At 40.0% G+C, this 23,465-nt stretch overlaps 5 protein-coding genes and 1 non-coding gene across 8 annotated transcripts; 4 read left to right on the top strand and 2 right to left on the bottom strand.

Moving 5' to 3' along the window:
• The first annotated feature begins 3,056 nt into the window (after window positions 1–3,056).
• On the top strand, window positions 3,057–4,703 carry LOC112171872. Of its 2 annotated transcripts, none has more exons than XM_024308999.2 (2): window positions 3,057–3,571; window positions 4,149–4,703. In XM_024308999.2, exon 1 carries the CDS (start codon window positions 3,095–3,097, stop codon window positions 3,566–3,568), a length of 474 nt encoding a protein of 157 aa, XP_024164767.1. In that variant the 5' UTR covers window positions 3,057–3,094; the 3' UTR covers window positions 3,569–3,571; window positions 4,149–4,703. The 2 variants fall into 2 exon arrangements, with proteins under 2 accessions (XP_024164767.1, XP_024164766.1); XM_024308998.2 differs by having other exon boundaries at window positions 4,143–4,703.
• Window positions 4,704–5,610: 907 nt separating this feature from the next.
• On the top strand, window positions 5,611–9,352 carry LOC112171871 (probable prolyl 4-hydroxylase 3). Of its 2 annotated transcripts, none has more exons than XM_040509127.1 (8): window positions 5,611–5,964; window positions 6,086–6,170; window positions 6,878–6,975; window positions 7,132–7,229; window positions 7,534–7,663; window positions 7,776–7,963; window positions 8,064–8,163; window positions 8,866–9,352. In XM_040509127.1, exons 1-7 carry the CDS (start codon window positions 5,711–5,713, stop codon window positions 8,135–8,137), a joined length of 927 nt encoding a protein of 308 aa, XP_040365061.1. In that variant the 5' UTR covers window positions 5,611–5,710; the 3' UTR covers window positions 8,138–8,163; window positions 8,866–9,352. The 2 variants fall into 2 exon arrangements, with proteins under 2 accessions (XP_040365061.1, XP_024164765.1); XM_024308997.2 differs by having other exon boundaries at window positions 5,612–5,964; window positions 8,873–9,352.
• Window positions 9,353–10,480: 1,128 nt separating this feature from the next.
• TRNAV-AAC lies at window positions 10,481–10,554 on the top strand. Its single transcript has one exon. It is a non-coding gene; the product is annotated as a tRNA-Val (tRNA).
• Window positions 10,555–10,568: 14 nt separating this feature from the next.
• LOC112171868 (pentatricopeptide repeat-containing protein At1g20230) lies at window positions 10,569–13,304 on the top strand. The gene has a single exon (XM_024308994.2). The coding sequence runs from the start codon at window positions 10,672–10,674 to the stop codon at window positions 12,937–12,939; it is 2,268 nt and encodes a 755-aa protein (XP_024164762.1). The 5' UTR covers window positions 10,569–10,671; the 3' UTR covers window positions 12,940–13,304.
• LOC112171869 (calcium-dependent protein kinase 29) lies at window positions 13,286–17,111 on the bottom strand. Its single transcript, XM_024308995.2, has 8 exons — window positions 16,199–17,111; window positions 15,251–15,394; window positions 14,581–14,733; window positions 14,369–14,484; window positions 14,027–14,194; window positions 13,812–13,939; window positions 13,643–13,742; window positions 13,286–13,546 (listed from the first exon to the last, which is right to left on the bottom strand). The coding sequence occupies exons 1-8, from the start codon at window positions 16,893–16,895 to the stop codon at window positions 13,448–13,450; spliced, it is 1,605 nt and encodes a 534-aa protein (XP_024164763.1). The 5' UTR covers window positions 16,896–17,111; the 3' UTR covers window positions 13,286–13,447.
• Window positions 17,112–17,735: 624 nt separating this feature from the next.
• On the bottom strand, window positions 17,736–21,760 carry LOC112171870 (probable nucleoredoxin 2). The gene is made up of 3 exons (XM_024308996.2): window positions 21,340–21,760; window positions 18,880–19,380; window positions 17,736–18,714 (listed from the first exon to the last, which is right to left on the bottom strand). The coding sequence occupies exons 1-3, from the start codon at window positions 21,727–21,729 to the stop codon at window positions 18,082–18,084; spliced, it is 1,524 nt and encodes a 507-aa protein (XP_024164764.1). The 5' UTR covers window positions 21,730–21,760; the 3' UTR covers window positions 17,736–18,081.
• Between the last annotated feature and the right edge of the window lie 1,705 nt (window positions 21,761–23,465).

Raw genomic sequence — 23,465 nt, 5'->3', positions numbered from 1 at the left:
TTAACAATTTTGTTTCTTTGAGTGTCCAAAAGTCCAAAATTACAAACGATTGATTAAATCAAATGACTATGATTATCTACCATATAAATATTTTAATACATAGCATAAATTTCTAGGAAAATACAATCCCTTAGTTTATTTGCTCAAATCATACTTTTTTTTGAATAAGAGAATTATCTGTATAAAATAGAAAACTCAATAGAGTTCATTACAGTCATAATGTAACACATCCAGATAACAATGTTGGAGTGTTAATAAATGATAAGAAATATGTGCTTGTCGCAAGTAGGGGTGGGCATTTTGTACCGAAAATGCGGTTACTGACCCGAACAGCACCGAAAAAACGGTTCAATAACCGCACCAAACTAAAACGGTGTCATTTTATGATCACACCGCACCGAACCGTAAAAAAACGGTTCGGTTGGGGTTTCGGGTCATAAATTGTCCGATTTAAATTGACCCACACAAAATTTATTTTAATTACATTTTATTTATTTATTATTTCTCTATTGATGGAAATGTTGGTTTTCAATATATAAGAAATCCATTTTTGATTAGGTTTTTAGTTTGTGATAAGTTGTTATGTTTGCTTGATCATTGATATATATATATATATGTGTGTGTGTGTGTGTGTGTGATTATTGCTATGGTCTTTTTGCAAGTTGCTTGATATTTGGGTGACATTTGCCTATTTGTGTGGACTCTAAATGCATTCAAAATTTATTTATGCCTTATTGAAATTGTTAGGTAAAAATAAGGCTGATTTTGGTCATCTCTTTCTAGTTGAAATTAATAAATCACTCCAAACTGAAATCGACTCGCACTGCACCGAAAAATGGTGTAACCGAAATAATCAGTTAAGCCTTTTTGTAATGCGGTTGCAGTTTGATTACGGTTTAGGCCTCAAACTGAACCGAACCGCATCACGCCCACCTCTAGTCGCAAGCCAGAGTGGCCATTACATAGCTTTCCGCTGCCATCTACAGACAGAACAAGAAGATGTGGTAGTACCCACGGTGGTACATAGAGATATGTCCACTCATTAAACATCCAGTGCTCCGCTATTACAGAATAGCTTGAACCCTCCTTTAGTACTACTCCAGAAAATTCGCTAGTATCGCATATGTTAAAATAAACATATTCTGCTATATCTAAACCTCCGGGATCCTATATACGAAACCTTAGAGAATTAGAGTTCATCAGTATGACCCATGAAAGAGCCCAAGTCCAACTTTGAGCCCATAGTTGAGCCCACATCCAAGCCCTTAGCCAATTAGGCCTCCATCTTGCTTTGGGCTCCCACTCAAAGTTTGGGTTGGGCCACCAAATCAGTCTTGGACACCCAAATAATTTGGGCACCCCGGCACCAGTGAGCCACGTCTTCTCTGCTACCAACCCAACCGCAACTGTCAGCCAAACCACCATCGCCTTCTGCACAACGTCAGCAGCCGTGGAAACCGCTGCCTGTGCGCCTGCACATTTGAGCGCCAAGGCGCTCTTCTTCCTTCTCGGGGCACCGGAACCGCAACTCAGCCTAGAACAACAAAGCATCACCTCCACCCAATCGTGGAGCCTATACCCCAGTGCCGCCTCATCCACCGTCCTCAAGGTGTCCGCATCCATTTTCTGGGCACAGAGGCTCTGCTTGTACCATGATAAGAACCTCGGCATCACTCCGATCTGCACCTGCAACTCCAGCTGCATAACAGCACGAAGCCATACTTTGTGCATCACCAAACGAAACGGATCTTTAAGACACTTCCTGCCCGACCGAATCCGAACCGACTCCCCTTCTGGTATCCAAATCCAGAGGCTGCCCATGAAAACCGCGCTCTCTGTTTTGAATTCACTTCGGTGAGTCTTCGTGGAGAGAAAAGCCGAACGAGAATTCTTCGAAATTTGACGTTGGATTGCTGTCAGATGGCAGCGAGAGGCAGAGATAGGGTGTCTGCTTGGTTGTGGTGTTGTACACCATTGATAGATTCCCAACCCACAGCGGCTAGGACTTGCCCGAGAGAGAGAGAGAGAGGAGGAAGGCCATGCTTGCTCAAATACTTTGAGCAAGTGATAATCTAATAATATCATGAAATTCTAGTGCTCTTTTACAGTTTTACTCAAAGAACAGATAAACATACAAGAGTCTACTCATCAACATATACAAATACACATGCACAAGTTAAGCTACCAATATATTCAAAACCCTAAAGCCAAACCAATTAGCAACCCCAACTCAACCCCTATATACAACCCTAAACGTTACATACCTCTATACAAAAATCTGCATAGTTTTTTCATTTTGGTCCTTTAATCAATTTAGTAGCATTGTATGGATCATACTTGGGTAGGCTCAGTAACTCTCCCAGACTCCGGTCAATCCATTGGTGGACTTTCTTAATGACCCACTTATCAATGAAGTCGAAGAATCCCTCATGTGGAATTTCAATATTTCTTACATCTTCATCATCATCCTCACTCTGTAATACTGTAGTCTTTGGTGCCCAATAAACTCTTTCTCCATTTTTGATCCTTGGCTTCTTCACCTTTACATATTGGTCATACGGACTTTGAGGGAATGGTGGGGGTGGAGTCCTCCATGGCTGCAAGGGTATTAGTTCCTTCAATGAGGTTAAACTCGGAGACTCATCCTTACGAGCCATCTAATTTTTTAAAGAGTGATAGGCTCAAAATTGAAATAGAATGAAATTTTTATAAGGGATGTGAAATCGTTGATTATGCAATTCAATAAATATAGTCTTTCTTCTTTATTTAAATTAAATTTTACATGCAATGGACTATTTATAGAATTCCCTGGTTACAAACCCTATTAGGAAAGGATTATGGAATCTCAATGTCTGCATAATTCTAATAGAATTCCACTATATGAGAATCATTATTGGTTTAGGAGAGTAATTTTAGCTACACTCAGCTTTCCTAATAGGACTTGGATAGAGGATTGAGTGGGAGTACATGGAATATATAAAGAGTAAATTGTTTTGGGTCAGAAAAAGATTAAAACTTGTCCTGGCCCAACATAAGCCCAACAACACGGTCAATTTTGTATAGTCACACCAAACTCTGTAAATCCCAAACAGAGATGACCACGAATCTTCAGAAATGGAGAGTCCCACTGAGCCTCCTCCGTCGCTACGACGGCGTTTCGGCTCACAACGCCCGGCGTCTATTGCACGATGGACCTGACACCGTGGAGGAGCTCCTAGACAGACACGTGGTGAAGAAAGAGAAACACCTGGACGACGAAGAGGAGGAGCTGCTGAATCGGCGGCGACTGACTACCACGCGCCGGGAGGCGCTGTGTCTTTATCGAGACATTCTCAGGGCGACGCGGTTCTTCATGTGGACGGACTCTCGGGGAGTGCTTTGGCGAGATGTGCTGAGAGAGAACGCGAGGAAGGAGTTCGAGGAGGCCCGGTTCGAAACGGATCCGGAAGTTGTGACCCGATTGCTGATCGGAGGGCACGATGCTGTGCAGTCGGCGTTAGATAAGCTCGCCGAGAAGCAGCGGCAGCAGATTCAGAAGGAGCGAGGCCGCGGTGGAGATCAACAGTAGACGGTTCGTATAATTTTTTTTTTTTTTTGAAAATGTGATTGGAGATGAACTGATGTTCTCTGTTGAAATTTTATATACTTAATGAAAATGTTTCACTGAGAAAAGGGTATATATTTGCATGAACTTTTGCTGATTATTGGGGAATATCCCTATGCATTTGAGAAATTATAATTTTCCTTTCTAGCATAAGGTCACCTCTAGCAGAATACGAGTTAATCACGAGTGTAACGCTGTAGAAGTCTTAGCTTTAGACTGGGCGGTTTGCAGTTCTGGGGAACAGAACTGAGGTCATCATCACGAGTGCAACGCTGTACAAGTCTTAGCTTTAGATTGGGGCGTTTGCCGGCTTTAAGTTCAGGGGAGATATATGAATATATGATGGGTAGCAATGCATAAATGGTTCGAGTTCTGGGCAGCTAGCTAGCCAGGAGTGAGAGACCAAGGAATAGGTTGCTACTTGCTACTTCCCTCTTATAGGGTTTCTTTGCCATCTTCAAGACGCCAGCTTGTCCTTCACTAGTTGAGTTGTCCTTTCTGATCAGCTTTTGTGTCTTCTATCAACTTTGGATTGAAGATGCAGGGCGGGTGCTCCATTGCAGACCATCCTTTCTCCATTCCACAGCTTCTCGTTAGCATAAGTTTGGAAAGCATCAAAGCAACTTCGTTCCCAATGTTCTTCTTCTTCTATGTTCTCCCTGGTGCAGCAGAAGTTGGAAGTTTGCCACAAGTTTCATTCTTTGCTTTCAGCCTAGGTGTAGATAGCATCAAAGCAACTTCATTCCCAATGGCTTTATCAACTTTGGATTGAAGATGCAGTGTGGGTGTTCCATTGTTGACCATCCTTTCTCCATTCCACAGCTTCTTCTCAGCATAAGTTTAGAAAGCATCAAAGCAACTCTGTTCCCAATAGCTTTATCAACTTTGGATTGAAGATGCAGTGCAGGTGCTCCGTTCCACAGCTTCTTCCAATTGATCTTATGAGTGTATCGAGGCTTCTGTCAATTGTCATTTGTTTTTGGGGTGTTGGCATGTTACTTATCCCACATAAACTGTTGTTGTTGTTTTTTTTTTTCTTCCTTTTTCAGCCTATCAAATGCCAAATTATTTCATAGAATATACGTGACTTATCATCTTATTGTTACATTTCCAAACAAAGGCTTCAACAGTTTATCCATTATTCATTTGCGTTTCTCAAGTGTTTTCCGTGATCCGAAAATCATACTCATATTTTGCAGTAATGAAATATCTTACACAGGTTAGGGCATGTTTACTTACTTGGAATTGGAGGGAATGATTACAGGGTAAATTTATTCCTGCGTTTACTAACACATAAAGGAATTGGAATGATTCCGAGTAAAAGTATTCATGCGTTTACTATCACAATAAGGAATCAGAATGGGTGTAGGTCTTACCTCTTTATAAGGAATCGATTCCTGAATACTCAGGAATTTGATTCCGAATGGGGGAGATGGGTTTAGGAATCAACTTCTTCGTAATCAATACCGATTCTTTTCTTCTCTTATTCCAGTTGTCTCTAATTCATGATTATTTCTATTCCAAGTAAGTAAACGTGTCATAAAAGAATATGAATTTAATAATTTTTCATTTTTCCCCACAACAAAATTATAACCAAAAAGAAGATACCAAAAGGGAAAGCCATCATTTCTGTCTCTGTTGTAAATGGAAGGGTATAATCAGGCGGGATTAATTTTTGGTAATAATCAGAAAGGAAATTAATAATAACATAATCTCAACTAGAAAGGAAAACAATATCCCAAGATATTAAATAAAAATCAAGATGGTAAGTAGAAAAAGGGTGGGGGGAAGAAGACGACTTTTGAACATTCTGATTCTCCCCGTCTCAAGTCGTAACCAATGTGCAGCACACAACACTCTTAAAACCTGGAGACGGAAACCACCGTATGTGAATTACTATATTACCCAGGGATAAATTCCCCGTCAACGTCATTTGGAGAAAGGCCAGGGTAGTTTAGTCAAACAAACAAAACTATTAAAACAATCTCTGCGACGTATAAATAACACACACGTTTCAAAACGAAATGCTCTATTGCTCTTCAAGCCCAGATTCGGGTCTGAGTAGCTAGAAATTAGTCAAATTACAATACTCTCGTTCGTTTTGGAATGCCAATTAGGTTTTGGTTTCCGATCAGAGCTTTGAGGTTCGGAGCTCGTGGTTCAACAATGGCGAAGGGGAGGTACGGCGGCCGGTTACGGAGCTCGAAATGGTCGACGTTCACGCTCGTCTTGTCGATGCTGTTCATGCTGACGGTGGTGCTTCTGATGCTCATGGCCTTCGGAATCGTGTCGCTTCCGGAGAGCACCGACGACTCTTCGCCGAACGATCTCAGTTCCTTCCGCCGCAGGATCGTTGAGAGGTACGCATTTCAAATCTACGGTCCAGATGAGTTTGATCTGCTTGGAATTGATGAGCTAGTTCGATTTGATTTTTTTTTTGTATTCTGGATTGAAATATGTGTAATTGATTTTGGTGTTCAGAAGCGAGGGATTGGGGAAGAGAGAGAAGCAGTGGACCGAAGTGATCTCTTGGGAGCCCAGAGCTTTCATATATCACAATTTCTTGGTTAGTTTCTTTGTTTTTGCTATGTATTGAAATAATTTTGTACTATTTGTCTCTATGAATCAGATTATGATGCGTTATTGTTGCTTAGCTTATGTAATGTGTTTACATCGGCTTACGTGACATCACAAAATCATGTCATCCACATAGAAAACCTTTGAATATTTTGTAGGTCAAGAACATATATCCATCTGTTATTATACTGTGTTTAGCAATTAGGTGCTGATGCCTTTTATATTGAGAGATATCTGATTCTCTATATGTATAAACCTATCTATCTTTTGTTTTATATTTTCTTTTGATTTTTTTTTTTTTTTGGTTCTTGAAAGGCTGGTGGTTAATTAATTAGGACGATGTAATTTGTTGATAGTTTGGACGCATATGTTATAAACTGAAATGGATGAAATGACAGCTTCTCCATACTTGACAATCTGGAAAATGGGTTGGTTAGTGTTACCAAGTGAAAAAGGAAAAAGTGGTTAGCACTTCAGCTTGTTTTGTGTTATCACAATTCCTCTATCAAGTGTGCTCTGCACAGCTTCTGTTAAAAGGTTCTGACAATTGCAAGGCTTACTTACTAAGAAGTTTACTTTGTCAAATTCATTGCTAAAATGGTCTTTGAAGTTTCTAAATCTGAAATGGGATTCAAATGAGTGTTTGATTATTTCATTTTGTCCTATAATGTTAATTTTTGATGTCCTATTGATCAGTCCAAGGAAGAATGCGACTACTTGATAAAGCTTGCTACGCCTCACATGGCAAAGTCAACTGTTGTCGACAGCAAGACTGGGAAGAGCAAAGATAGTAGGTACATATTTCTAAGTGTTCTATCTCCAATCACAGACTGCTAGATTAAGATTGGATCTAATAAACAGGACATAGTTTCTTTCGCTTCTTGAGAGGATATATATTCTTGTGATACTTTTGATATTTCTTTTGATACCCAAGGAATACTTCTCCGCAGGGTCCGAACAAGCTCTGGCACGTTTCTTAGGAGAGGACGTGATAAAGTAGTTAGGGATATTGAAAAGAGAATAGCAGACTTCACTTTTATTCCTGTAGGTATGTGACTACCAGAGTATATGTATCATGCACACCACCTGTCACTCTCAGTTTCTCAAGTACTTTATCATCAAAAAAAGCCATTGATTCAAAAGAAAAGGTTCCACACGGCTCTGATCAAATGCTCATCTGAAAAAGAGATAATATATATTTGAAGACGTATACAAACAAAAATGCAGTATTTCTCTTTTCTTTTTTTACCCCACATGGTTTTTTATGAACCCTTTTCCTTTTATCATAATTTTGTGTGTCCATCCATTCAATGTAATTTCTGCTGACTCTTAATCTGACATGCAACTTCCAGAGCATGGAGAAGGACTTCAAATTCTCCACTATGAAGTTGGACAGAAGTACGATGCACATTTTGATTACTTCCTTGATGAGTTCAACACCAAGAATGGAGGCCAACGGATTGCCACTCTTCTGATGTATCTGTAAGATGGTTTCCCTTCCGATAAGTCTAGTGTATCCTGCCTCAGTGTTTAATATGTGGTTTCCCTTCCCATAAGTCCAGTGTATTCTGTCTCATTTTTGCCATTGATTCAGGTCAGATGTTGAAGAAGGCGGTGAAACAGTGTTTCCTGCTGCCAAAGGGAATATCAGCTCTGTGCGTTGGTGGAATGAATTATCTGAATGTGGTAAACAGGGACTTGCAGTGAAACCTAAAATGGGGGATGCATTACTATTTTGGAGCATGAGGCCCGATGCTAGTCTAGACGCATCAAGTTTGCATGGTTAGTTACTAAGCATTTTCTGAATTGGCTAAAAGTGTTATCCTGGCATGACCTTTGGTCTCAGCCATCCAATTTTGAATTCCTGTCACGGTTTGTATAGGTGGATGCCCTGTGATAAGGGGTAACAAGTGGTCATCTACAAAGTGGATGCATCTTGAAGAGTACAAAGTCTAAGGCATTATTTTCCCCCATACCAAAGGGTACTTCTTCTGCCCTAAGTCATAAATATATGAATACTTTGATTTCTTTTATTTTCCATTTTTCTGGGTGGTTGAATGTGACTCCATATAAGATGGTATTGGTAACCTTGCGGAGGGATGTCACCAGATAGAACTGGCTTCTAGATGGCTTTTTGTGGAATCATATAAGGGAGTGATGTATGCTTGACTTGTCTTTTGCGCATTGTTGATGTTCGTCTCATCAAATAGCTCTATTCCCACTATCTTGGTTATATCCCTCAAGCTTTGACCCTATTCGTACAACAAAATTCCAGTAATTTTTTTTTTTTTCAATGTCTTTTAGCCACTGCTCAATTGAGTAGGTGTTCTGCCGAGAAACCTTTACATGCTAGAAATCCCAAGATGTCAGAGAAACATCTACCTTACAATTTCCTTGTCACATGATTGGATCATGATTTAGTGAGCCTTAGTTCGAATCTTCCCAAAACTCTAGTGCGTGCCGGGATTTCTCTGCATTATCTGTAATAATACAACTTCCGATGCTATCCAACCTTGGTTTTGTTGTTAGTTTGTTACTTAAATTGTCATATACATTATCTTCCCCATTTCTTCTTCTCCATATTTATTCACTTCTTTCATTACACCCAGCTATAATCTTCCATGGATGACTATCGAGATAACTTGGCATACAAAATTGTTGCTAACTCTCTTCGTTTATTTCATTTGGCAGGACATGAAGAGAGAGATTCATGTTATGCAGTTAGCAGATTTAAAATCACTAACAACTGAAAGCACTCACCATACCCTTTAGGTCTTGCTACAACCGCATAGGAGCTGTCCTGCCAATCTCTTGATCTGCTGGTCTAAAGGAAGGGATCTGTTCTTCCCTACTGATGACATTGAGAGACTGTAAAATTAGCAAAATTTTCGTTATTGGACGGAATATATAATTACAGGTTCTTTTAGCTGTTAAAATTTCTTTACTTTTCTTTTGTACATTGCTTGTAAAACTAAAAGGTAAAATGAGAGCAATGTTTACCTTTTGGAGCATAAACAGTCTTAAGCATTAGTGCTAGGATTTGGATTACACCGTCTATAGGGCGGTCCCTGTCTTTTTTGATCACACGCTCGTAAGCTACTAATGACCCAAATTGGCTAAATTTGATGGTAGTTGGTTCATGGTTGGAAATGAAAATCAAAACTTCTTCAACACATGAAACTAAAGTTTGCATCGGATCTTTCTCTTTTCAAAATGAGAAGAATTAAGAAAGGAAAGGACGAAAGGGAAAACTTAATTTTGGTGTGGATGGAGTTATGTGTGCACAAGGGGGTTGTTTTATAGGGCATTTCTGGCTTGGATATATGGTTCTGAAACTTCCAACTTAAAGTGGATTTTGCTTGTGCAATTATCTTGATAAACCAACCTTACATGGCTAGAAACCTAACCCTTCAAAAAGAGAAATGTTAATGCAAATAGGGTTTGCTTTTGGCCATTTAGTGAACTTGGGGCTCTTGGTGCCAATGTATCATCAACTTCTCCCTTTTCTTGCCTCATAATATGATAAATATGGGTGTATTAGAGAGTCTTTGTAATAATTTTACCTTTCTTATTCATTTTCTTATTAATTAAATGCGTCCCAGAAAAGCCAGTTATAAGGTGTGTCTTTGAGCCAAGAAATTCATAAAAAGTAATTTTACTGTGGTGAAAAATCTGCAAGACATTATTTCAGTACAATCAATCTGCAAGAAATTAATTTTGAGTCACCTAGCTAGCTAGCTAGCTAGTGTTTTGATGAGTAATATTTACGTCGGTGTTGATCTGTTGCGTATAATTTGGCACTTTATTTGTTGATGTGATCATACATTCACAGCTTATATGCAGTCTCTCTGATTTCTAGGTTATTAATATAAATTTATTTGTATTCCCTTTATTAATTAAGGAATATTTGAATCGTTAATTGTCTTGAACCAACATGCACGATCACTTTCATATTAATTTATTTTCTCGCTTTGGGCCAGATATCCAGCCTAGAACTGAACAGATTAGTCTAGAATTTAAGAATCGAAAAATATGAAAGTAGATTGTAGATGATTCTATATCAGGTAAAGATTTGGACAAACATGTAAGGATATCGAACTAGCTAGGTTCGAATTCACTTGAACGCGCCCTGCCATCTGGAATTTCTCTCATCAGTATCATATCATCCCCAAGCGGTATTTGAGGTGAAACAATAAGGTGGTGAATCCGTTGAACGGGGGAGATTGGTTCCGATTGAGGTTAAATCTTACTGTTAAACATTATGATATGAGTTCACAAGAACTCGAAAAGTAGCAACAGGGTTTCGTGGTGTAGTTGGTTATCACGTCAGTCTAACACACTGAAGGTCTCCGGTTCGAACCCGGGCGAAGCCATGTGAATATATTTTTTGAACCGTTTTCTATTAGAAACGACATGCCGCGTCTCTACGAAATCCGTTTCGGCCTCTTTGTTCACATTTTTGGAGGGAAAACGCTAGCTGCAGACAAACCATGACCCGGCAAGTTCTGAATCTCTGTGACCATTTGCTTCCCAAACTCGTCCACTTGTTAAACCCCTCATCTTCCTTATCACAGGCCCAACAAGCCCATGCCCAGATTCTGAAAACAGGTCTCTCCAATTACACCAATCTCACCACCAAACTCCTTTCTCTCTACGCCAACACCCTCTGCTTTGCAGAAGCCAAACTCGTCCTCGATTCGATCCCGCACCCCAACTTGTTCTCTTTCTCCACCCTCATTCATGCCTTCTCAAAGCTCAATAGCTTCGGCAATGCACTTGCCTTGTTCTCCCAAATGTTATCTCGGGGCCTCGTCCCGGATAGCTTCCTCTTCCCCAGTGTCGTCAAGGCCTGTGCCGGGTTGCAATCTTCGCAGTCCGCGAAACAGCTCCATGCGATTTCCTTTGCTTCCGGGTTCGGTTTCGATTCGTTTGTGCAATCGTCTTTGGTGCACATGTATATCAAATGTGACCGAATGAGGGATGCACAGAAGGTGTTTGATAGAGTGCCTGACAGAGATGTGATTATTTACAGTGCTTTGATTTCTGGGTATTCTCGCCGCGGGTGTGTTGATGATGCCCTGAAGCTTTTAGATGAGATGAGGGGTTTGGGTTTTGAGCCAAATGTGGTCTTGTGGAATGGGATGATTGCCGGGTTTAGGCAGAGCAAGTTGTATGCTAGTACAGTTGCCGTGCTTCAGAAAATGCATTCGGAAGGATTTGAACCCGATGGCTCTAGTATTTCTAGTGTTCTTCCCGCTGTAGGGGACTTGGGGGGTTTAGACGTTGGGATTCAGATTCATGGCTATGTGATCAAGCAGGGACTAAAGTCGGACAAGTGTGTTGTTAGTGCACTTGTTGATATGTATGGGAAGTGTGCCTGCACGTCAGAGATGTCTCGAGTTGTTGGTGAAATGGAGGAAATAGATGTTGGTGCTTGCAATGCTTTAGTTACAGGGCTTGCCCGAAATGGTCTTGTTGACAATGCACTGGAGGTGTTCAGGCAATTTAAGGGCAAAGAAGTGGAACTCAATATTGTGTCTTGGACCTCCATAATTGCTAGTGGTTCCCAAAATGGGAAGGATATGGAGGCTTTGGAGCTTTTTAGAGAGATGCAGATTGAGGGTGTGGAGCCAAACTCTATCACTATTTCTTGCTTGCTTCCGGCTTGTGGCAATATTGCAGCCTTGATGCATGGGAAGGCAGCCCATTGTTTCGCTCTCAGGAGGGGGATGCTTAGTGATGTGTATGTGGGCAGTGCATTGATTGATATGTATGCAAACTGCGGCAAAATCCAATTATCTCGACTTTGTTTTGATAAAATGCCCACTAAGAATTTGGTATGCTGGAATGCAGTTATGAGCGGATATGCAATGCATGGAAAAGCTAAGGAAACTATGGAGATCTTTCGTATGATGCAGAGGAGTGGACAGAAGCCCGATATCATCAGCTTCACCTGTTTATTGTCTGCATGCAGCCAGAACGGTCTAACAGAAGATGGATGGTATTATTTTAACAGCATGTCAAAAGAACACGGTATAGAAGCCCGGATAGAACATTACGCTTGCATGGTTACACTACTCGGTCGTGCTGGAAAACTTGATGAGGCTTATTCCATGATCAAGAAAATGCCATTTGAACCTGATGCTTGTGTTTGGGGAGCTTTGCTAAGTTCTTGTAGAGTTCACAACAATGTGACTTTAGGGGAATCTACTGCAAAGAAGCTTTTCAATTTAGAACCGGAAAATCCTGGGAACTACATTCTGTTGTCCAATATTTATGCTTCGAAGGGCATGTGGACTGAAGTAGATAGAGTGAGAGATACGATGAAGAGTCTGGGATTGAGGAAGAACCCTGGCTGCAGTTGGATCGAATTCAAGAACAAAGTTCACATGCTTCTTGTAGGAGACAAAGCACATCCTCAAATGAACCAAATTACGGAAAAGTTGAACGGATTGAGCTCAGAGATGAAGAGATCAGGCTACTTCCCCGATACCCACTTTGTATTGCAAGATGTGGAAGAACAAGAGAAGGAGCAGATTTTGTGTGGACACAGTGAGAAATTGGCAGTAGTGTTGGGGCTTCTGAACACTCCTCCAGGGTCTTCCCTTAGGGTAATTAAGAACCTCAGGATCTGTGGTGATTGTCATTCTGTTATCAAATTCATATCCAGCTTGGAAGGGAGAGAGATTTCAGTCAGAGACACCAATCGCTTTCATCATTTTAAAGATGGAGTTTGTTCTTGTGGGGATTACTGGTGAAATTAACAGCCTAGCGGATTGAGGGCTTACTCTTCAAGGAGACTGAGTGAACCTTCACAATTAGGGTTCCAACTTAAATGGGGATGATCAATATCTCCCAACTACTCGACAGAAAAGCTTTAATGGTGGTGATGATCAGTGTCTGGTTAACTAGAATCATTAAGCTTTTATCCGAAGAAAAGAGAAGGCGAAATCCACTGCTACACTCTAGGCGGTTCTTCACTGGTGCTTGAAACTTCAACCATTATTGATGAGAGACAATTTGGATGACCCCTGTTTGAATTGGTTCGGACAAAGTATAGTCTTTACAAAAGATACGGCATTGCATACAAACATTTGTTCCATACTTCCATTATTAGTTGCTTCTCGTCATTATTTTTATAACAAAAATAAAATTTGAAATCTTATTTACATGAGTTACAAACACCAAGAGGCAATATGCTGCTATAGACATCGATCAAGTAGGAAACAGAGCTTGGATTTCGGAGTTATTGATCGAGTTCATGGATTATTCAGGTAGAACAATCACCCTATCTGGTTTATCATCGTAATCTGCAACTCCCCGTGTCATCATGGCTACGAACTCCTCGTAATTGATTCTCCCATCCTACAAATATACAATCATGATTATCAGTCAGAAAGCAGTCATCTAGTCGTACCAAAAGTGTTGTAAAACAGAGGAAGATGAAAATAAGTTGATTACTTTATCAGTATCCACATCTTCAAGGACTTCATCTATCGTAGCCTCATCCCCCATCCCATATTCAGTCATTGCTTGTCTTAGCTCATCTCTTGTGATAAACCTGCTCAGCTTACACCAGTCAATAAGGATTCAACAATAATATTTAAGTTTTAGAGAACAGTAAACAAACCCGCTCTGATCCTTGTCAAAGTAAAGGAAAGCCTTGTGCAAGTTTTCTTCCTTCTCCAGTTTGTGTCGATGCATGGTTGCAGTAATGAATTCAGTGTAATCAATAGTCCCATTATTGTCTATGTCAGCCTATTCAGAAAAATAACTAATCATAACTTGATAGTGTTCAGAAAAGTAAATGGCTAAACTAGTCTTCATGAGTTTTATAGTACTCACAGCATCCATCAGCTGCTTTATTTCTGCTTCTGTAAGCTTAGATCCCAGCCTTGACAATCCAGTTCTTAGTTCTTCAACTGTGATATTACCACTACCATCTGTGTCAATGTTGTTGAACATTTGTTTCAGGCCATGAATCTCTTCTTCAGAAAGCGTTTCTGCTATGACCTTTAGGAAATTCATATTTCAATAGTATTTAGACATTGGCGATGAAAAATGTAACATTAAGAACACATACAGATAGACCTAATCAAAAACCTATTATGGAGTGCGTTTGTTCCCTACTACCATCATTTAAGATATCCTCTCAAAAATTGAAAATGGAGGTGAAAAAAATCGTACCTTTAGAGCAAGTTTCTTCATCTTGTTCATTGCTCTGAACTGTTTCATCCTAATCAGCACAGCACTATCAATAGGTTTGTCAGATGCTTCACCATCTTTCTTCATCCATTGATGCTCTGGGTAAATTGCACAATCCAAATGATATTAATGGACAACTTTCCCTAAACTTTGCTGTTACAGTTTCACACTTTCACAAGCATTCAGGCACTTACCAAGAACTTCAGCAGCTGTAATCCTTTTCTTAGGGTCCATTGTTAACATTTTCCTGATGAGATCCTTTGCCGTATCAGATATAGAAGGCCATGGCGCACTATGCAAGTCAAGTTTTCCTTCTATAATTGAGTCAAATATCCCTTTCTCGGTCTCTGAAACAGAGTTCGTAGACAAAGATCAAAAGCACTGAATTGAAAATAAAACAATCAAATAAAAGACATCAGGGCAAAAGATATTTATTACAAGCATGAACAATTCTCTTGCTAAATCCAAAGGCATAGCCAGACCACTCACCATCCACCAGAATAGCAATAAGTATTTTAAAGCTGAACAGCTCAAAAAAGTAAATAAGGTAGTTTACTCAAGCTCCCTTAATAAACACCTGTTTATGAAATGTTTCTTCCGTGAGTGCCTACTATCCGGCAATTATGACAACAAGCATCCAGTTCAAACACATACACGAATTCAGAATTAATTTCATCCTACTCCCTTAATCTTACTGCAGCAATCCATCGCCGGATCCAAACAAAATTTGAGGTATGTACAAATAGATTGTTCGTAGTGCTTATAAGATTCTCAAATGTTGCTATTTGATTTTCAGCTGGCTTTCTGGTGCAACACCAACTAAAACAAAACTAAAGTATGCAATTTGCTAATTTAGATACGCACCCGCCCAAAATGGAGGTACTCCACTTAGAAGAATATACAAGATGACTCCAGCACTCCAAACATCTATCTCTTTCCCATAATTCCGCTGCAACACTTCTGGCGCCACATAGTAGGCACTGCCAACAATGTCCCTGTAAACTTTGCCTGGAGAATTGTTAACAGACCATTCCTCAGTATATATCATATCCATATTCATGACACTAGATTCCACAAGCACTATGTCAAGAGCTTACAATAACAATTTGTTTTGCATGTTGTTCTTCTAGTTTCCATCAATTGCAAGAAAACAGTTTGATTATTAGTGGAATACACTGCCTACTGTGAAGTACGGCAAACAGGTGACTCAGTGTTTCTGTGTAATTATGTGATTAACATTGCAGTATTCTAAATTCTAAATACCATTGGAGCTCTAAAAATATTGTTTTTGTAACGTTAAGTCTTACACACAGTCACCAAATAGTCTATGCTTATTTTGGAGTGTGATACACGTCCGGTCTTGGAAAGTTTGATGGTGATGTGCTTAAAAGGACACTAAAAAGTGTCCTCCCCATGTGTGAAACTGTGAATCTGAATCATGTGTGCTTTGTTTTCTTTGTCCTCTACCTCTTCTTTATAACAAAATAAATAAATAAAAATGTTGACTTGGTTGACCTATGAGGATTCCATCCCTATCACATTGACTTGGTCTTCTTGACCCACAAACACAGTGGCACAATTCTTTGGAACAATTATTTCATCCCTAACCTCAAAATACACAGCGTACAGTTAGATAGAGTTCATAAAATTTAAAAACTATGTTGCTGTTCTTATTCAATATAGAGAAATAGAGATAGTAGAATTCCACACTAACTTCAAAATAGCCGAATCCAAAGTAGAGAGTAAACATCACGTAGCTAAACATATGGACTAAATTAACTCGACTGGAAATGATAGTAAAAATGAACTAACCTTGCTCGATGAAGACAGAGAGACCAAAATCAATGGCCTTTATCGGTGCATCCACATCCTTACTTACAAGCAAGAAATTCTCAGGCTTCAAATCCCTATGCATCACTCCCATAAAGTGACACACATGCACCACATTCACAATCTGCCGGAAAATCTTGGCCGCTTCACGCTCGGTGTAGCTTCCCTTGGCAATAATCCGATCAAAAAGCTCGCCGCCGGTGCAGAGCTCCATAATCAAATGCAGATTCTGGCGGTCCTCAAAAGCACCTTTGAATTCAACTATATTGGGCTGGCCCGTTAAGTGCTCCAGAATCAAAACCTCTCTCCGCAAGTCCTCAATGTCCTTATTCGTCACGAGTTTTTTGCACGATATGGACTTGCACGCGTATTTTCGGCCTGTGGATTTCTCGGTGCAGAGACGCGTGACGCCGAACTGGCCGCGGCCCAGCTCCTTCTCGAGGGTATAAACGGAATTTACGTCGGCGTAAGGCTTGCCCAGAATTGGTCCGATTTGGGAGGACGAGGGGCTCTTGCCGAAAGAGCCTCCGGAGTAGGGGCTGGGTTTGGGTAGAGCTGGCTGGTGAATCGGATCGGGTTTTTTGATGGGTTGTGTTTGTTGGAAGTGGTGAGGTGGTGATTCTGATGATGAAGAGATTGGGATATCATGGGTGTGGGATTTTGTGAAACAGAGTCCCATCTCAGAAAAGAAAAATGATCAGGGAGACACAAAAGAGATGAAGAAGAAAAAGGGTTTCAGTTTCAGACTTTGAAAGTGTGTGAATGGGTTTAAAGGAGTTTGGGGAGGAGGAGATTTGGGTTTGCTTCTTGTTCTTCTTCTACACTTGTGCTTTATTCTGTGCTTTGCTTTTCGTCTTTGATGAGCATCATTCTTCCTTGCTTCCTTCACTCTTTTATTTGGGCAAGTATTAAAAAGTAGGAGACGCTTTTACAACAACAGCCGAGGCGACGGTTTTCCCCGCTTGCTTCAGTCACGTGTCCGTTTTCGATTTTATGGGCCTACGAGTTTGATTATAATGAGTGTTCCCGTAATGACATTGTCTAATTCTACTTGGACTTTGATCCAGTTGCTGTTTTGGACTTTGAACATGAACTCTTCAGTTCCAGGGCCCAATAAACCCACAACATGCGAGAGGGCCTGATAAGCTTGGGAAAATTACAGAACCTTGGAGCGGTGATTAACATTTTACATGACGTTATATAACTATTATGAAAAATTAAACCACTTACTTTTCTGATGGTTGCGTGAGTGATCCCTTAAGTTGTGCGTGTTGTCTTATTTGTTCATTTTGACGAAGTCGCATTACACACGGTTCTTAAATTTTCAAGGTGAGTGGAGATTCTCTGATATGATAGGTTCACAAAACTATTTCCGTTTTTTAATCTTTTATATTCACTGCACTATTACAGTGAATTTTACAATACGAATTTGTAATTAAGACTGAATTGTTTACTTCTTATACATGAATTTTACATAAATTTAGAGAGATCTTACACCAACTTGTAAGCACTAAATCATTCCATAAAATAAATTTTCGTTTTTCTTTTGCTTTGATTACATAGGATAAGCCCTCTTTTGCCAGAATCGCTGGCATCACTTGCCAAGAGGCATATAAAATAAACGAAGGGATAATCAAGGAGCTGCAACCCTATATCCGACCTACGGTAGCAGTTGATCGAACATCATAAAGTCTCAATTACTTGAGAATTCGAATAAGATACAGACCAGGGAACCGTAATCCCTATAACCATGCAAATTAAGATAAACAGACCAATAATATAATAATCTTTCATGACATATAACACAGCAGCGATCAATTTAGTATAATTAGCATCATTGATTAGCAGTCAAACGAATGGATGAATCACGTATTGACTGCACCAGTAGCAGCTGCGACACACTTGGGGTGCACCTCATATCCACATTCAAGACACTGATAAGCCCAACCGCATCCTTGTTCATCACAGTCACAACATATAAAGGGTCCTCCTCCATTGCCTTCGGACACCAAATTCAGCTCATGCCTATGCCCTCCATGGTACACCGACCTCGGCAGGCTCTTCGCCTCTTCATCCATTTTCTTCTCCAGCAATTCCAACTTCGCATCGGTGAAGGGATACGCATTTTCTTTGTACAAGTTTATCAGATTTCTACCCTGCCTGGTGACAGTTTTACCATCCGGCCCCAAAATGACCAAACAAGGAATACCTTTGACATCGAAATGCTTCACAAGCTCTTTGATGTTGGGATCCTCAAAAGGCAATGCCAGCCATGGCATGGTGCTGAAGTAGGCTTCAAAGGATGTTCGGTCACGATCACTTGAAACAAACACTATCTCGAAGTCCTCTCCATCTTGTTGTTGATCACCTACTAGCATTTGCTCTTTAATCTTCTTGTAGATTGAGATTAGCCTAGGAGTGAAATTAACGCATGGAATGCACCATTGAGCTGAGAAGTAGAGTCCAATTGTCTTGCCTACCAATGAGGCCACAGGCACCTGCGCATGTAGATAAATACGTACATGATTAAATCCCAAGTAGTTACCGCAATGTCGTCGTAAATATTGGCAGATTTAGAACTTTTCCAGGATACAAGAAAATTTACTGAGGTATTCCAGTCCTTGTGTTAGAGGTCCTGGAGGACTTAATTGCTAATCAATTACCTGATTAGGCGTCTGATGGCCCAGAAGATAGTGTCTGTCGTGGTTCGTTAGTAGATTGGTCAAGGTCTGGTTCTCATGCTTCTGTTTCTCCTCGTCCTCCAACTGTTCCAGCCTCTGTCTAGTAAAAGGGAAGGCTTGGACACCATAGCGATAAATGAGCTCTACTCCATCATGCAACGTAGCCCCATCATCATCACTAGGTTGCAGAATAACCAAGCTCGGAATTCCCTCTATCTCAAACTTGCGGTTCAGAGCTTTCTTGGTCTCTAAATCCGAAAACGGAATCGCCAGCCACGGCATGCAAGCATGGTAGGTGTTAAAGGCGTCAGAGTCTTCATCAGATGATATGTACACAATCTCAAAGCTAGACCCCGTACTCCTACTGTTCTTAAGCTGATTATAGATACCAACTAGGACTTGGTTGAAGTTCCAGCAGGGCGGGTACCAATTGGCCGAGAAGTAGAGCCCTATTATCTTCCCATCAAGATCAGCAACTTTCACCTGTCACAGCGCACCAAAATCGGTGGTGATTACGTGAAATCAATCAAATAGCGAAAGAGATGATTGGACGCTGTCATCCACAAATATATTCCTTGGACATACGTACCCAACTGGTTTCCAATATATGAACTAGAATAGTGATGGATCTAATGGGCCGCTTCAATAATTCCGACAAGACAGTGGACCATTCTGTGCCGGCCCAAAGCCTAGAATCTACGGAAGCTTGAATGTGATGTTCTACCAAATTTACTTTTACAAGGTAGATAGGTGTTGGTACTGGCTTGGGACACGTGCCAGCTAACTGATTAGGACAGCAACTTTGCCATGTGAATCTCGTGACAGCTAAGCGTTAATAGATTAACATCAATTAGGGAAATATATATGTATATATATATTTTTTTTGGGGCTGATTTCTGAGAAAACAAGGGGAAGAATCAAATGTTGATAGTGACTTGTCGCTAAAATGGAATATGCATGGTTTGGTAATTGCTACTTTAGTCTGAATTAAGTTGGCTTGTCTACAATCCAACTGACGAAAAATTATAACATAAGCTACATATCACCCGTACCCAATGTAGGTGAGTGAGTGGAATTAATGCAGTCGGTAGTCCAGATGAGTTTTATAATGATTGTTGGTTTGTGTTCTTTTATGCACAGAGATTATTTGCCCTAATGACGCGAACTGAACAAAATCTTGAAATCTTCTATTTAATCAATGACATTTCACTAGTGACATTTCAATTATCGCAGGCAACATTTTTCTGAATAACAACATGTATATTAGCATTCATTTTTCTACCATGTTAAAGACAAGTATTGAAAACAGTTGAAATCGTAATATTGACGATGGTAAAAGTCATTTTCGAATGGCTATAGTTTACACCTGTTAAACAAAACGGTACAAAAAATTTATACATATACTTCAACGTTTATACATGTCATCGTTAAAAATGGAAAAGTTTTGAGTTATAAATTAATGATCCTTCTGTCCATAATTTGTAAACTATGCTGTTTACTAGAAGGTTTTTTTTTTGTTTTTTTTTTTGAATAATTCGTGCTTGCATGAACTGTTTGGGAGAGCAACGAAGCTAGTATAGATCCAAATGTATATTAAGTTAAAAGTAATTAATGTAAATGGCGTGTATGTATGTGTGTGTGTGTATAAATGTATCTCAGGACCAGCTAGAAAACGTTGTTTTGATCATTGATCGTATTTCGAGCAGCATGCAGTTACGCACACACATATTCCCCGATCAGTCTGTCGGAGAGAGCAATATCCCGTAACTTTTTAAATTAATCTTAGTCCAAGCAAGGGAAGTATTTTATGCACGAACTAATTAATCCAGATGAAGAAGCTAGATCTTCAATCAGATATTACGAAATCGAAGTTCGCAACTCGATCATATACATATAACATATTATATATTCAAGTACGCATGCAATGCTCCCACACGTAGCCTTACATATAAGTAGATATGTGTATGTGTGTACATATTGGGATTAATTATTAGCCCTGTACATACAAGATCAATCTAACACCGAAATAGTGTTTAATTTATGAAACATAAGTAGATATTTCAGAGTTATTAAGGAGGATTTCAGAGCATTATACCGCCAAATTATTAAAAATAATAATTTAGATAATTATTCACACTAAATAGTTTATATAAATTAACTTTTTATTCCTAATTAGCGTTCTTAATTAACTTCATCTATCGTTTCAAAAAAAAAAAATTAACTTCATCTATTAATTAACCAGTTAAACCGAGTTAAACACCAGAGAAATGTCTAACCAAATTAATTAGTTCATTTTCTTTTGCTCCTGCTTAAAATCTATCTCCAAAGTTAGGCCAGAAGTCCAGAACCTTGAAGTGTATGTATCCGTATATCTAGACAGATCGAGCGACTGTACGACAGCGACATAGAAAGGCAGCTAGAGAAGGAAGGAAGAGAACCAACCTGATTTCCAGATGGAGAAACAAGATAATCACGATCTGTGGAGGCCAGCAGAGATGAAATTCTAGAGCTGGAAACCCTCTCAGCCTCAGCACCAACAATACCAGCACTAGTTCCGTTGCTCAGGGCTTGATCATGGTTACTCATCATCTCCTTCATCATCAACCTCTTCCTCTCTCTATCTCCCTCTCTCTCTCTCTCTCTCTCTCTCCTCTCTCCCCAAAAGTTAAGACAGAAGAAGAGTACTGGTGCTTCTATCCGAAATGAAAATAGGCAGCAAGACCGACAGAGACCTATTAATATTCCTGAGAACCAAATTCCTTTTACCACGTCAGTACTTGTGTGTGTGTGTGTCCTCAGTATACTTCGAATTAAGCCCTGCCATATACACATCAAAACACCCCCCACAGAGCCTTCATTTTCTATCGCTTATATAATTGGAGTTGGACTAGCCAGGAATTAATACTACGCTGCACTACGGCGCACTTTATATCCGGTGCTTCACCAATCAATCGCCACCACGGTTTCTATCAAGTCCTCTCACAGTGTGCCACATGTTTAGACATTGGGATTGGAATTGCTGTGAAGCATGATATGATTGCAACGCTTAGGTAGTGGCACTTGGCAACATGGCCGATGCAAGCTAGCTATAGCTAGGTCCGTGTTGTCATAAAGAACTCTTTGAATTGGTGGTTGTTACTGATTTGTGAAAGCCAAACAAAAAAGAGGGGACACATGTCGCACGCGCACTATCGCTCTTTCCCAATTTCCAATCCCTCCTTCGTGAACTATTCCTTTTCCTGGACTGGCTTCTTCGTGGAAAATATGATTGGTAAGCTGAACTCCACAAAACTACCCTTTTACATCGGCACTGATGCAAATCGAGCTTTAATGAGTCTAGAGTCTAGACGCCGCTTTCTTGGTCTGAAAAGTATATCGTTGGAAGTAGGTTGAATCGCCAAATGGCTTTAGATTTCCGGTTTCCTCTATAGCTGAACATAAAGAAAATATTATTTATACCAATATTGAGGGCCAGCGAGTAATGACACGAAATGCACGCCGCAGTGGAAAAATCAGGATACGTAGATAAATTAGCTATAGAAAGGTTTCTTTTTTTTCTTTCATGAAGTTGTTGAATTATATGTAACAAGATATTCAACTACAATAAAATATTTTATCAGTAAATTTTCATTATCCCAGATTTAGATATATGTGTATAAATGAATAATTATTTTGAATTTCCTTTTGTGAATAAAGTGATAAGTAATTTATAGGGATTCAACTACTTATCTTCTATCTTGCAATATAATCCGTAGATAGATATATATATATATATATATATGTGCAGTCGTTCGAGAGCGGACGTCCGCAACCCAAAAAAAGTGCGGACGTCCCTCCTCCAGCTTCGGGAAGACGGCGATTGCTGCGTTGCAGGTGTCGAACGCACCCTATGGACATCCCGTGTGATGACCTGGTTTTCCTTTATTTAATTTTCGTAATTAATAATGGACCAGTTGTACGAATAATTATTATTGTGCTTTATTCGTAAGTTGTATGTGAATTGGAATGGTTTTCGTACGTATAATTATTCGAATTTCACAGTTTAGGGGGTCGTGCGAAGTTTGACTTTTTATACATTAGGATTCACGGAAAACTTCCTTCACGAAAGTTGTAGAGTGCGTCGATGCGAGTTCGTGGACATACGGAACACGTCAATCAGAGTTCGTATGAGGAAGTTATGGCTTTCGGAAAAAAATTATGTTTTAATATAAATAGAGAAATTCTGAAAATCATTTCATAAATCCCATTTGCCATTTCCGGAAATCCTTCTCTCTCGACTGATACCTTCAGTATCGAAGATATCCGTCTAACCCGACCCGGACCTGGCCGACCCAACCTGATTTTTCAAGCGAGCTCCGGGGTTCTCCGGTTGCGAAACTTTCCAGATTAGCTCGTCTCCGCCGTGCGATCCTCCCTCTGGCATCCTCTAGCGGCGATTCCCAGCGGTGACGGCGCAACAAGGAGGCGAAAATTTGTGTATTCGGACCCGATCGGTTCTCCGATCTCCGACATCGGCGAGGCTTCAAATCGGGCTTGGGGAGCTCGCAGCAGCCTCCTGGATCGATCTG

The sequence above is a fragment of the Rosa chinensis genome, chromosome 6 (genome assembly GCF_002994745.2).
Source record: "Rosa chinensis cultivar Old Blush chromosome 6, RchiOBHm-V2, whole genome shotgun sequence".
NCBI lineage: Eukaryota > Viridiplantae > Streptophyta > Magnoliopsida > Rosales > Rosaceae > Rosa > Rosa chinensis.
This window is presented reverse-complemented; position numbering and strand designations above follow the sequence as displayed.